At 42.7% G+C, this 13,867-nt stretch overlaps 1 protein-coding gene and 1 long non-coding RNA gene across 4 annotated transcripts in view; one reads left to right on the forward strand and one right to left on the reverse strand.

The window, feature by feature from the left end:
- Positions 1-13,867, reverse strand: part of LOC105384034 — a 37,065-nt gene that overhangs the window by 21,516 nt on the left and 1,682 nt on the right. For 2 of the 3 annotated variants that reach the window (XM_048627915.1, XM_048627914.1), the window contains exons 3-11: positions 12,910-12,993; positions 12,600-12,638; positions 12,260-12,301; positions 11,872-11,943; positions 11,255-11,529; positions 11,086-11,176; positions 10,413-10,558; positions 9,469-9,567; positions 8,891-9,017 (exon numbers count right to left, since the gene is read on the reverse strand). In XM_048627915.1, the coding sequence (XP_048483872.1) occupies positions 8,891-9,017; positions 9,469-9,567; positions 10,413-10,558; positions 11,086-11,176; positions 11,255-11,529; positions 11,872-11,943; positions 12,260-12,301; positions 12,600-12,638; positions 12,910-12,993 (975 nt within the window). The remainder of the gene's footprint in view (positions 1-8,890; positions 9,018-9,468; positions 9,568-10,412; positions 10,559-11,085; positions 11,177-11,254; positions 11,530-11,871; positions 11,944-12,259; positions 12,302-12,599; positions 12,639-12,909; positions 12,994-13,867) is intronic. The other variant, XM_048627916.1, reaches the window with a different exon arrangement.
- Positions 542-4,897, forward strand: LOC119693138. Its single transcript, XR_007267392.1, has 2 exons — positions 542-1,063; positions 4,546-4,897. It is a non-coding gene; the product is annotated as an uncharacterized LOC119693138 (long non-coding RNA).

Raw genomic sequence — 13,867 nt, forward strand, 5'->3', positions numbered from 1 at the left:
GTGAAGATTAACTTTGTGTTCCTCGTTTCTTGATTACCCTACTGTCTGCCCACAATGAATAACCCGGTGCCGCCTCCTGCGACATCAGAAGTGGGATCAAATCAAGAAAACGAGAGGAATCGTGGTGAAAACAATAGTGATGAACAATGGCGTGGACTTTTTGAAATGCAAAATTTGCAAATGCGCGCACTAATTCAAGCGCTAAAGACCCCTAGTGTGAACAGTGCAGTGAACCTACCCAAGTTCGACCCTGACAAGCCCGACGTGGATGCAAGATCCTGGTGCGCGACGGCAGACCTGTGCTTCACCGGAAACCCTATAGAAGGCGGACAGCTCATCATGACCTTGAGCAAGGCCCTCAAAGGAGCAGCGTCAACCTGGCTGTCTCAAATAACGTACCCAGGTATGACATGGGCTGATTTCAAAGAGCTCTTCACATCAAGATTTGTGTGCGTAGAAACAAATGCGGCTACCCTCATTAACCTCAGTAATGATAAACCGCTGGAAAAAGAGACCTACGGTGCCTACGCGACCCGCCAAATCACCGCACTCATGAGCCGCTGGAAAAATGCGAGTATTGAACAAGTTGCAGTGTCGGTTGTGCTTTCCCATCTTGCACAATTCGACAACCGTTTGAATCGTCTCGCATTCACAACAGAAATTTCCACTCGCAGTGAGTTGCAAAAAGAACTGCAGGCCTTTTCATACCTGAAGCGGAAATCCCCTACCGTGACTGAAGCAAGCAAGCCTGTAATGGACAACGCGAAACGACAAAAGTTTTCACAACCGACAACAGTGAAGTGCTTTTTGTGTGGAAAACTCGGACACAAACAAGCAGATTGTCGTCTCAAAGGATTGTATCCTAAGAAGCAGCCAGCCCCAGCGTCATCCCAAGCTAGCCACCAGCAACAGCCAGCCAGCAGCCGAGCTATCATCTGCTTCAAGTGTGGCGAACCGGGCCACATCGCGACGCGCTGCCCAGCCCCCGCGTCTACCCCCAGGCCAGAGCGACGAGTCGACCTTTGTGTGGTCGAGCCCCCAACCGGAGAGCTAAAACATCTTGGTGAGCATTTTGTTTTTCATTATGACTCTGGTGCAGAGTGTTCGCTTATTAAAGAAAAGATTGCTAATAAGTTTAGTGGAAAACGAATCAATAATGCAGTGACACTGATAGGCATAGGAAATAATAATGTTGTTAGTAGCTTGCAAATATTGAGTGAGGTAGAAATTAATGGATTCAGGATGGAGATCTTATTTCACGTTTTGCCTGATGTGTACCTACGAAGCGATATCATGCTAGGTAGAGAAATTTTGAGCAACGGTTACTCAGTTAACATGACTGCAAAGGATTTTACTCTGACAAGGTTATGTGTGGTAAATAAGTGTGATTCAGTAGCTAGTGCCCCGGCCTACGACCTAAAAAACATCAATACAGACATCCCCGATGATAAACTTTGCGAGTTGCATAGAGCGTTGGAACCTTTTGCTGATTTTTTTATCGTTGGTTTTCCAACCACCCGCGTTACAACGGGACAGCTAGAAATTAAATTAATTGACCCCAATCGTACCGTGCAGCGTCGTCCGTATCGTTTATCACCGGAAGAACGTAAAATTATGCGTGATAGAGTAGAAGAGTTGTTGCGTGCAAACATAATTAGGCCCAGTTGTTCACCGTTTGCGAGTCCTGCGCTCTTAGTAAAGAAACAAGACGGAGCTGATCGTATGTGCATTGATTATCGTGAGTTGAATAGCAACACTGTCCCCGATAATTATCCACTTCCCTTGATTGTAGACCAGATTTCTAGGCTTCATGGTGCTTATTACTTTACAAAGCTAGATTGCGCAAGTGGCTTCCATTTAATTCCTGTCAAGGACGATAAATCCATCGAACGGACCGCTTTTGTAACGGCTGAAGGCCAATATGAATTCCTTACCATGCCCTTTGGCTTGCGTAATGCAATTTCAGTTTTTCAGAGAGCTATCATAAATGCTCTAGGAGAGCTTGCTTACTCGTACGTGATTGTTTACGTTGATGACGTCCTGATAATATCAGAAAATGTAGAGCAAGGTATAGAGCGGCTGAAAACAGTATTAGATGTACTTACAAAGGCAGGGTTTTCATTAAACTTGAAGAAATGCTCTTTTCTTAAAACCCGGATAGAGTATTTAGGCTATGAGATCGAAGCGGGTGAGATAAGGCCGAACAAACGTAAGATAGAGTCGTTATCTGCACTGCCTCCACCCCAGTCAGTCACACAGGTGAGGCAATTTATAGGTCTAGCCTCCTACTTTAGACAGTTCGTGCCGAATTTCTCTCGCATCATGGCCCCTCTACATATCTTGACATCAGGTAAGACACAGTTTGCATGGACAGACAAACACGAAGAAGCTCGACAGACAATTATAGAGACTCTTACCACGGAACCTGTCCTGATGATCTTTGACCCAGAGCATCCAGTGGAACTTCACACCGACGCTAGTGCCGAGGGTTATGGAGCGATTTTACTGCAAATCGTGGATGGTAAGCGAAGACCAGTAGCATATTTTAGCAAGCGCACTACGCCGGCGGAGTCCCGATACCATTCTTATGAATTGGAAACGCTCGCTGTCGTAAATGCTATCAAACATTTCCGGCAATACCTACACGGAAGGAGGTTTGTAGTGGTGACCGACTGTAATTCGCTCAAATCATCACGGAACAAAATTGATCTGACACCTAGAGTTCACAGGTGGTGGGCTTTCCTTCAGTCTTACGACTTTGATGTGGTGTATCGAGCAGGTAAGCAAATGGCACACGTAGATTTCTTCTCTAGAAATCATCTTACACCTCAATCAAAGGAACCGGTAGTCAAATGCGCCCAGAAGATGGTTAACTTAACCGAGCTTTCTGAAAACTGGCTCTATGCAGAGCAACAGCGCGATGGAGAGATTGTGAAGCTGATAGCAGACCTCAACGATGGTGAGATGAGCGAGGATCTAGCCAAGACTTATGAGATACGTTCTGGTGTTCTCTACAGAAAGGTGCAACGACACGGTAAGACAAAATGTTTACCAATAGTTCCCCGAGCGATGAGATGGTCTGTCATAAACAACGTACATGAATCGCTGATACATCTAGGGTGGGAGAAGACCTTAGAAAAGCTCTACGACCATTATTGGTTTGAAGGTATGTGTCGCTACGTGAAGAAGTTTACTGACAATTGTGTTACATGCAAAGTTGCCAAAAAACATTCAGGCAAGGTACAGGCTGAACTTCACCCAATACCTAAGGTGACAGTCCCGTGGCACACGGTGCACATCGACGCTACCGGTAAGCTCAGTGGTAAAAACGACACCAAAGAGTATGTTTTTGTGCTCATAGACGCTTTTACGAAATACGTCCTACTCTACAAACGGGCAAGTAGAGAGGATAATGAGCGTGTTAAAGGCAATGTTGACAGCAGTAGAGTCGAGCGGTGATAGGTCATGACAGGATGCGCTAGGAGACGTTCAATTGGCAATAAATTGCACAGTAAATAGAGTCACTAAAGCCAGTCCCCTGGAACTCATGATAGGCAAAGTTGCTCGTCCTCTAGATCTGATGGCAGATGAGGTAGAGCATACTATTGATCTCGAAGAAGTTAGGCAATCGGCGTCAGAAAGGATTGAGAAAAATGCAGTCTATGATAAGAGACGTTTTGATTCAACTAAGGCAAGACTGAATAAGTTCTCTATCGGTGATTTTGTTTTGATTGAAAATGAGGAGCGGAATCAAACAAAGTTGGACCCGAAATTCAAAGGGCCGTTTAGAATAATAGAGGTTTTAGAAGGCGATCGGTATGTGTTAAAATCGTTGAATTGTAAAAGAACATACAAGTACGCACATGATAGGTTGCGAAAAATGCCGGAGGGTCAAATACCAATCGAAATGTCTAATGAGGAGAGTGATCGTGAGGAAGTAGAGCATGTTGATGCTGCGATGATGGAGTAAGGTGTGCTCGGTTCGGTTGGTCGGCTATACCAGAGACCATGCCGTAGTCGTAGCTCGTTAGAAGTCGGTATTTGCTTGCGGAGGGCAAACCGTGGGTACGCGATGGGCGGATGGTTCTGGCGGAGGCCGGGTCTTTGTAGAGACCAAAGAGTAATGGTTGTACTCTGCGATCCTTGGAGAGGATGCGCGTGTTGGTGAGCTCGGGTAGCTCTAGGCCACGAATGGGACACTTACTATCATCTAAGTTGCTATTGATGTGATCATTGAGATAATGTGATTTGTAGAGCTGTTGATTATTTGGTGGTATTTGATTCTTCGTGCATTGGTAATGATTCCCTAATGATTCTGAAAGTTAATGGTGTTGTAAATAGTCAATGTTAATAAAATTATGATGATGATGATGATGAATGGTGTGTATTAGATCTTAGTGAATATTGTCATTTAGCTTGTAAATAGTATCAAATAAAAGACCAGATTTTGAAAAATTGCTTTATTTGTAAACATTTGGTAGTCATCATGACTGACTTAGGTCAGGAATGACCGAACGAATACTGTGCGAAATTCGTTTGTTTCAGAGTAAACACACGAGGACGTGTGTAGAGGCAGAATGGCCGTGTCGTATCCGGTCAAACGGAAGTCCCGGTCGGAACGTCAAACGTGTCACGTGACAGCACAGCAGCGTCACCAGATCACGTGACTGCACAGCAGCGCCGCCGCCCCGTCACGTGGCATGTTTCGACAGAGTCTTGGTGGCGACCGGCCGCCCAGCGGAGCTCACTTCTCGTTGGAGCGCCAGTCGCGAAGCACCTTGGAACTGTCCCTCGTTCCGTACCCAGTTTGTGAAGTGTCTGTGTGTGAATATTATAGCCTAGCATTTGATTTGTACAGTGTCCGTTAAATTAAAATAAAGTGTGAAGATTAACTTTGTGTTCCTCGTTTCTTGATTACCCTACTGTCTGCCCACAATGAATAACCCGGTGCCGCCTCCTGCGACATACAAATATTAATTTACGAACTCTGCTGCTTAGAGCTTCTATATGTTGCTTGAATGATAGAGTTTCGTCGATGATAATACCCAGATATTTAGTTTTGTTTGTGTTAGTAATTGTAGGACAGGTGCAGGGATAGCCCAGGGATTTACAATAGTGAGCGTATACGTTTGGAATTTTTAATTGTGATTTGGGTTTTTGTTTTGAAAATTCAATAAAGTTTGTTTTCTCGGCATTAAGTGTAAGTAGGTGATGCTGAAGCCAGCGGTTAACAATATTGAAACCTCTTTGTGCATAATCGTAAACTAGTTTTTTGTTTTCCGCGTTAGCAGAAAAAAGTAGAGCAGTGTCATCAGCGTACGACAGAATAATGCCGTTTTCTAGTTTAAGGTTGCAAAGATCGTTTATATATATTAGAAATAAAGTAGGGCCCAGAATACTTCCTTGAGGAACTCCAAAACCGGTATTTTCCTGATCAGAGCTGACGACGTTGCCTATCTTCACGCACTGAGTGCGCTCGGTCAGATAATTTTCAAATAGTTTCAGCTGGGTACCTCTTATACCTAACATTTCGAGTTTATGTAATAAAATCGGGATAGATACTGTATCGAAGGCTTTGGAAAGATCTAAGAATATCCCTATTGTCTGATTACCTTTATCCAGATTTTGAGCTAAGTAGTCAGTTAACTCATGGACAGCATCGGCCGCTGATAACTTAGGCCTAAAACCAAATTGTGTTCTAGATAAAAAAGAGTTTTTGTTTAGAAATTGCATTAATCTGTTGTTTATGATTTTTTCTAATATTTTAGACACAGCTGGTAAAAGAGAAATGGGTCGGTAATTCGTCACCTCTGTTTTATCGCCAGATTTATAAATGGGCACAACCACTGCTTTTTTTAAACATTTAGGAAAAACTCCAGAGGAAAGACATAGTTGGAAAATATATGTCAGTGGTGGTATTAATATATGTTTGAATTTATATGATACCATATAGGAGGCAAGCAAAGTGGAGATGCCGACGGCTTGCTAATTTTAAAATATTCGACTTATTTATGTAAGGTGTCACGTGACATCGTGCAGGGATATTGTGGCAGTACCGTGCGCAAGCATTTTGAACACGCTGAAGGAGACGTTGCGTTTTGCCATAGAGACAGGGGCCGTAAACGGTGTCTGCATAGTTTAGTTGAGATAGAACTAAACTTTCACATAATTGTTCACGAACTTCAAGTTTTATGTATGGTCTTATACGATAAAGAACTTTTAATCTATAAAAACAGCTTGATACTAAATTTAAAATGTGTTTCTCAAAGCGTAGGTTAGAGTCGAAATTGATGCCGAGATTTTTAGCCTCGCTTACTAATTGAATAGATTCTCCGGCCACCTTAATATCTGGGTTATGTAACTCGAGCCCGAGTTCCACCTTGAACTCCTCGGTGGTGTCGTTAGCCGTGGAGTTGAGCCGGTCCTCAGCCACGACCAGCTCGGGCACCTCCGGGCTGCTCGCCACTGCCCGTGTTAGGGGGGAGGCGGGGATGGTCTCCGCGGCTGCCGGCGCCGGGGCGCACGCAGGGCACAGCCAGGTGTCAGGGCGCGCATCTTGATCACCCCCCTTTAGGCAGTACGGGTGATAGACAGTAGCGCATTTGGAGCATTTCGCGCATTTAGTCACATCGCCCCGCGGTATGTGTTTGCTGCAGCCTCCGCATTTAGTCATTGCGTAGGTACAATTTTTATGATATGCGCGCACGGCAAACAGACAGACCCAGCCACACTTAATAAGTGTATTGCGCTAGACGGCACTGTAATTGCGTTTTCTGACGAAACCCAGATGGCACTGACAACTATTTGTGATTATTTTACTAATTGCGCATGCAGGGTACACAAACTGTTAGAACAACTTTCGTTTTCGGGATACACCCACAAAAAATGATTGTAATGATATATTCACTGATCACTTTTGCAAAGATATCCTAGTAATAGGCCACTATGCACTAAGATAACACTTGATGTAAACAATTGTCACTTGATTATTTGTTTATTAAACTTTTTATGACTTGATAACGTTGTTTTGATTTTTATGACTCGATCTAAACAAGCGAGCACCTTATCGCGAACACGTCAGTGACGTCACTCGCTGAAGCATATGCTGAGTTGCATAAAGCCAATGTCGACCTTAAATATATTGCTGCCTTGCTTAGACAATACACGGACAGATAGCGACAAACATAGATTGAATGTCAACATTAGATTAAAATTCCTTTCTGCAACTCGGCATAGAGCGGCATTAGAGCCATAGAGCTAAGTAAATCGTAGTATACGTTTTTAAGCCTTTTTGTGATCTTTCCGATCTCGATTTCGATTTTACTATAGTAATCTAACAGTGAATCCTATTATTAGCCTTACTGTTTTTGTTTGTACTTAGCATTAATTTATACAATGTACCTAATGCTGTTGGATTTTCCCCTCTGAACACTTGGTCCGACTGCTTAGTCCGACTGATCGGACCAAGTGAACTTTTTTTTCCTATTGGTTCGAATCATCGGATGAATAGGAAAAGTGAGTCCACTTTGTCCGACCGATCGGATCAAGTGAACTATTGATCCGACATGTTGGATATTTTTTAGAACGCTTGGCGTGGAAAGGATCATTATTTAAGTGAAGATTAATAAGGTTATGTATAATAGCCACGTTCTCCCGTGTCCAATAACCGTTGATGGCATGACCCTAGAAGCTGTTCAACAATATGTCTACCTTGGACAGACTCTGCAGCTGGGTAGAAACAACTTCCAATCAGAGGTCAATAGAAGAATACAGTTAGGCTGGGCAGCATTTGACAAACTTCGTCTTCTCGTCGCCTATACCACAAAGTCTCAAGACGAAAGTCTTTGATCAGTGTGTCATACCGGTTATGACCTATGGGGCTGAAACGCGGACACTAACAGTGGGACTGGTTCACAAACTGAAGGTCACTCAGCGAGCTATGATTGAAAGAGCTATGCTTGGAGTCTCTCTGAAAGATCGCATCCGGAACGAAGTAATCCGACAGAGAACTAAAGTCACCGACATAGCTCACCGAGTTAGTAAGCTTAAGTGGCAGTGGGCTGGTCACATCTGTCGAAGAACCGATGACCGATGGGGTAAACGTGTTCTGGAGTGAAGGCCGCGACTAGGCAAACGTAGTCGCCCTCCAGCTAGATACACCGGCTGGTTACGATTGGATGCGGAAAGCTAAAGATCGCATCCAGTGGCGTGCTTTGGGAGAGGCCTACGTCCAGCAGTGGACTGCTATAGGCTAATGATGTAATAAAGTCTCACTGTTGTTCTCTTTTTTGTTGTGCTTAGAATGTTTTTAGTTTATGTTTTTTAACCTATAGTTCCTAAGTTACCTAAAGTTCCGAATAAAGTTTTGTTTGATTTTTAAAAGTTGTCTCACTATTCTATACTATTCTATTCTATTCTATTCTAAAAGTTTTAGTTCTTTCTGTCCGACTCCGACTACTTGGTCCGATCAGGCGGACCATAAGTTCTAATTTCAAAGTAGTAATGATAGTCCGATTCATTAATCGAACCAATAGGAAAAAAAAGTTCACTTGGTCCGATCAGTCGGACTAAGCAGTCGGACCAAGTGTTCAGAGGGGGATTTTCAATAAAAACAAAATAAAAAGCGCATACCTTTCTCCCTAGCCTCGGGTTTCTGCATGTGCACTGCAATCTAGCTTACCCCCCCCGCGTCCCGCTGCGCGCCGCCAGCTCCTGCTGCTCTATGGTCTCAACCGTGTGGAAATACCTACCTTTGTTTATCAAACTTGCAACACCAGAGTTGTCACAATTACTCTAGCCTAAATGATTGTGTCTAATTGGTGACCCCGACATGATATATGTTAGCAATACATATCATAGATACAGCCATAGAGCTAAGTAAAGCCCATACCTTTCTCCCTAGCCCCGGGCTTCTGCATATGCACTGCGTCGAGCTTCCCCCCCCGCGTCCCGCTGCGAGCCGCCTGCTCCTGCTGCTCTATGGTCTGCTCCTCGGCCGAGTAGATGCGCTGGAGGCTCTGGGGGACAGGTTGAGAGGATGAAATAAGACAGAGTATTCTTCTTCATTACAGTAAATTCACACAACATCTGTTTTACAGGATAAGTTTTACGAGTATTGTTATTTTGGTTCCGGTATAGAGTAAAGATTTTGAGTTTGTTGCCACTGTCGAATGTAGAAGTTGCGACAGGACAGAGAAGTCAACACAAATCGCCTACAAAGTATCTATCAGCAGAAACAAGATTGTGACGATTTTGTTCTTCCATTTTAACCCTCTGTACATACATATATAACAACCAGTGGTGTTTACATACATACATATGCTCACAACTGTTATCCCCGAAGGGTAGTCAGAGGTGACTCGCAAGCGACCCGCTTTTCGCTGCACATTTGTACTCACAAAAGAACTCATTGGTCATCATGTCTGCGCCACCACTGGTGTTGACTGACACTATATTCAGACCACTAACCTCGAATATCTGCAGGTCGAGCAGCTCGCCGCGCGGCAGGCTGCCGGTCTTCACCATGGCAGCGTACGAGCGCATCAGGTACAGGAACTTCTGCTTTATCTGTAATTTATGGAGATATGGGTAAATAAATTATATAATAACATATCTGACAGGTCATGGGTGTATGAAAGGAGCCTCTGAGTGATCTATCAACTGTACTTTATATACGTCTGTATTTTCCTTTGCAGTCAGGGACAGACAACTACTCCATTCCCTACAGTGACAACTCCTGATCAAGACAACAAAGAACTATATGTTTTGGTAGATGGCGCTGATGATACTTATTTCACCGGGTAGCTGATATGACGAAGATTTCTGTAAAACTGACATCTCTTCTACATTGGCTGTGAAAATAAGATCGGTGTAGCATATTTATATTATAATGTCGCCTCATACTAGCCTGTTGAAGACCCTATATCTGCCTGCCTCTTCTACATTGGCTGTGAAAATAACACCGGTGTAGCATACTATGTAACCTCATACCAGCCGGTTAAACACCATCTATCTGCCTGTGGGTCTTCCCCTACCTGTCTGGTGCCGACGCGGGCCACGCGCGGCTAATCCTTTTTCTACGGTGACAACTCGTGGTATGAAAAACAAAATACTAAATGTATTCGGTAGATGGCGCTAATGATATGATATGACAACGATTTATGTGAAAACGGACTGCCCCCTTCTACATTAGCTTTGAAAATAACAGCAGTGTTGCATATAATGTCGCCTCATACTAGCCTAAACAACAATTTAAATAACCTAACCAACATTTTTCTGGACGCTTCGGACGGCACGTTAAGCCGTGGGTCCCTGTTGCTGTTTTGGCAGCAGTCGTTAAGCTTGCTTGTGTTAGGGCCCACCATCACGCTGGCATAGGCAGCCTATTGAACACCCTATGGGTCTTGCCCTACCTGTCTGGTGCTGACTCGGGCCAGGCCCGGCTCGGCCTGCGCCAGGCGCGCGCGGATGTCGCTCCAGTCCAGCGCCGCGTCGCTCTGCATGCACTCCTCGTACACTTGAAGTAGGAGGGGGGTCCAGGAACGCTCCCATGGCTGGCCTGGGTGGGATAGGTGAAAAAATGAAAATTAAAAAATATTTATTTAAACTATAGAGCTTCCACTATGTTATTGAATTTTTGACGCTTCCTTAGGTCTGGTAAGTAAAGTTGGTTTTCCTTTGCAGTCATCAAATATGTATGGGATTTCGAATGTCAAAAAACCAATAATATAATGGACAGAGTATAAAGATTATGAAAGTTATAAAAAATATAGGTTACAGTGTTTGGTAAAAATTAAAAGGTGGCGATACAACAAGGGCTATCATTTAAGATCACATAATTATAAGCGTAACGTAAAGGGATCACCTCTTTTTCTTCTGACAACCAGTAGAACGCGAGCTCGCGAACGCAGTGAAAATTAAAGCGCTGACTTAGTTCGTCATTATGGACAACTTTTCTTTCTACGACTTTTGGAAATTCGTGAATATTTTTAATGTTCCTTGTAAATATTCGCATGACAGGCAAGGTTTCTATAGAGTAGCAAATATTGCGGCGTCAAAAAAATATTTATTAGGTTAGTTTCTTACCATCTGAAGCCCCTGAGCCACTTTTCCTGCCTTCCGCTTTAGAACCTCCGTTCTCAAGCCTACGTCTCGTATTCATTATTTTCTCCATGCGCTGTAAAGACACCAAAACACGTAGGTTAGATTTATTCTAACATCCTCCAAAATGTATTCTTACATTAAGCACACTCACCTCAAAGAACGGCCACTTGGTTGTATGAAGATTATCATTGAGATACTCGACAGCTCCTTTATAAGTCCTCTTGAGACCTCCGAATTTGCTCCTTAACCCAAACTCATTCGAGTGCAAGATCTCAGGGTACTCTTGGCTCATGGCTTCGTAGATCTCCTTCCACACGGACCGTTGTTTCTTGTCCGGGGAGTGGAACAGATGCATCTTCTCTTCGTATAGGTCGAGCAGGCGGTGCGTCATCGGCACTGACCAGAACAGGTTGTCTTTGTCTGAAACTTTGTGTTTTAGTTATAGGTTGTGGTAGTTGAATGTGTGTGGAAAGAGTATATAGTGCGGTCTTAGGGTCTCATCATGTATAAGTGTGACGTAAAGGGATCACCTTTTTTTCTTCTGTCAACCAGGCGTTTGCGAGCTCGTGTTCTACTAGTTGACAGAAGAAAAAGAGGCGATTCCTTTACGTTACGATTATATAGGTATGTGCGGTGCCCATTGTCAGGATTTGTCATTATTTTGACAAATTGTGTTTTTGTGATATCACACATCAGAATAATACAAAGGCTACTTTTTATTTCAGATATCCGGAAGTTAAAATGAAATTAAATTCTTCAACATCTCACCTCCACCATTGTTTTTCTCTGAGTCTGTGATAGTTCTGTCCAGCTCCATAGCATCTTCGTCATCTGTGAACACTGGAACAAAATCAAAGTAAGGCTGTGAGCACTACAACACTGACTGCAGGTAGAATAGAATATCACTTTATTGGACGTAAAATTTTACAATAATTTGTCCATTGTAATAATATTACTCTACCACCATTTCACAAAGGCCCTGTCATATAAGGAGGAAAGAAATGGCGAAAGAAACTCCTCGAGTAACTCGCTCCTTGGTAATACATAAGTTAAAATGTACTGGCTAACCTCAGTAGACCTCGGAGCTAGTAAGCACATGAAAAAATGCAAATCTCGAGCGGAAAAGAAATAATTATAATGTTAATTTGTTTCTTACCAATAGTTATAGTCCCTTCTTCTGGTTTTAAAGGCATTTCCTCTGAAAGTCGAGTAAAAATTTTAGATATATAAAATATTATATTTTTCTAGATATATTGCTATTGATAAGTTCAGAATGTTGTTCTGTTCAGGAGGCAGTTACAAAAACTATGAAAAGTATAGTCAGCTTCATAAGTACTTATTACACTTGTACCACGTCAAACTCAAAACATTGAGTTTGTTGATTTGATCAGGTACAAAAGTATAGCTACCTACTTATGAAGCTGACTGTTTCATTTCAGGACACAGAAGTATTATAATATATGATCTACAATAATAAAATATAATCAATACATTACCTATAGTTATTTCCACACCTTCAGGCCTCACAGACTCTTCTGAAAATAAATTATGCTTGCAGTTTACAATCATGGAATGGATCTCATCCAAGTTATTGCAGGTCGCCCTTTCAATAACCTTAGTTATAATTTATTTGTGTCAACAGAAGACAACAATATAGTTTAGATAGATAGGATAGTCTTTATTTTTTGTATTCTTCACACACAAGAACATAATTTACAAAGCTTATAATACAAACACATAGGTACAAAAATGGCAGTCTTATCACTAAAAGCTATTTTTTTACAATATTTATGATGAAATATTTACCATATGTTTCAGTAGCTTCAGTGAGCTGAGTGTCTTCAGGCTGCTCTGCTTGAGGCTGTTGCTCTGTATCCTCTTCATCTTGCACTGGAAATTATCACTTCTGTTATCATCATTATATGTAAGAATATATTTTTTATGTGGAACCTTTCATGCATTGAATTGCATCATAAATTAGGTAGTTAGATAATCATATTAACATGTGTGATTAATATAATTAAAATAAAATTATTATTTTGATAACTACACTCGCGAGCAACCAAATCGACTCAAGCCTTCACGGCGCACATATACATTGATTTTCCTAAAACGATAAATGGTAAATATAAAAGTGATATGTCATTCGAAAGCTGAAGAATTAGGCTTTCAATTAAGATCAATACCATAAAAAAAAACTAAGCGCAGATTTAATGACGCATTTTAATTGCCCGTCAGTGTTAATTACCTCATTAGGAATCCACGCCTTGCGCTACCTGATCCCGCTATAAAACCTTTCCACATCCGGTGTACCTTATCAGTCGCTTGTTGCAAGTTGACCGGTACACATCTCGTTGCATTGTATTCCTTGTTTTCGCAAACCCATGGATACCACACCAGAAGAAGCTGCTCAAGTTGTTGCCTTGCTGCAACAAGGGTTAAGTCAGCGAGCAGTCGCTGCCCAGCTCCACTTGAGCCAGTCTGCTGTATCCCGAGTATACAGACGGTTCCAAGAGACTGGTGCCTTCAATCGAAGACCAAGAACGGGCCGCCACCGCTGCACTTCAGAGAGAGACGACCGCTTCATTGTCTCAACCTCGCTGCGCAATCGACACCTTACGGGCGTTGATGTGCAGCAAGAACTGAGACGTGTACGACAAGTGGCTGTCAGCGAGTGGACAGTGAGAAGACGCTTGAAGGAAGCCAACTTGACACCAAAAAGACCTGCATCAGGCCCCAAATTGACTGCAGGCCACCGACAAGC

Source organism: Plutella xylostella, chromosome 19, assembly GCF_932276165.1.
Source record: "Plutella xylostella chromosome 19, ilPluXylo3.1, whole genome shotgun sequence".
Taxonomy (NCBI): Eukaryota; Metazoa; Arthropoda; class Insecta; order Lepidoptera; family Plutellidae; genus Plutella; species Plutella xylostella.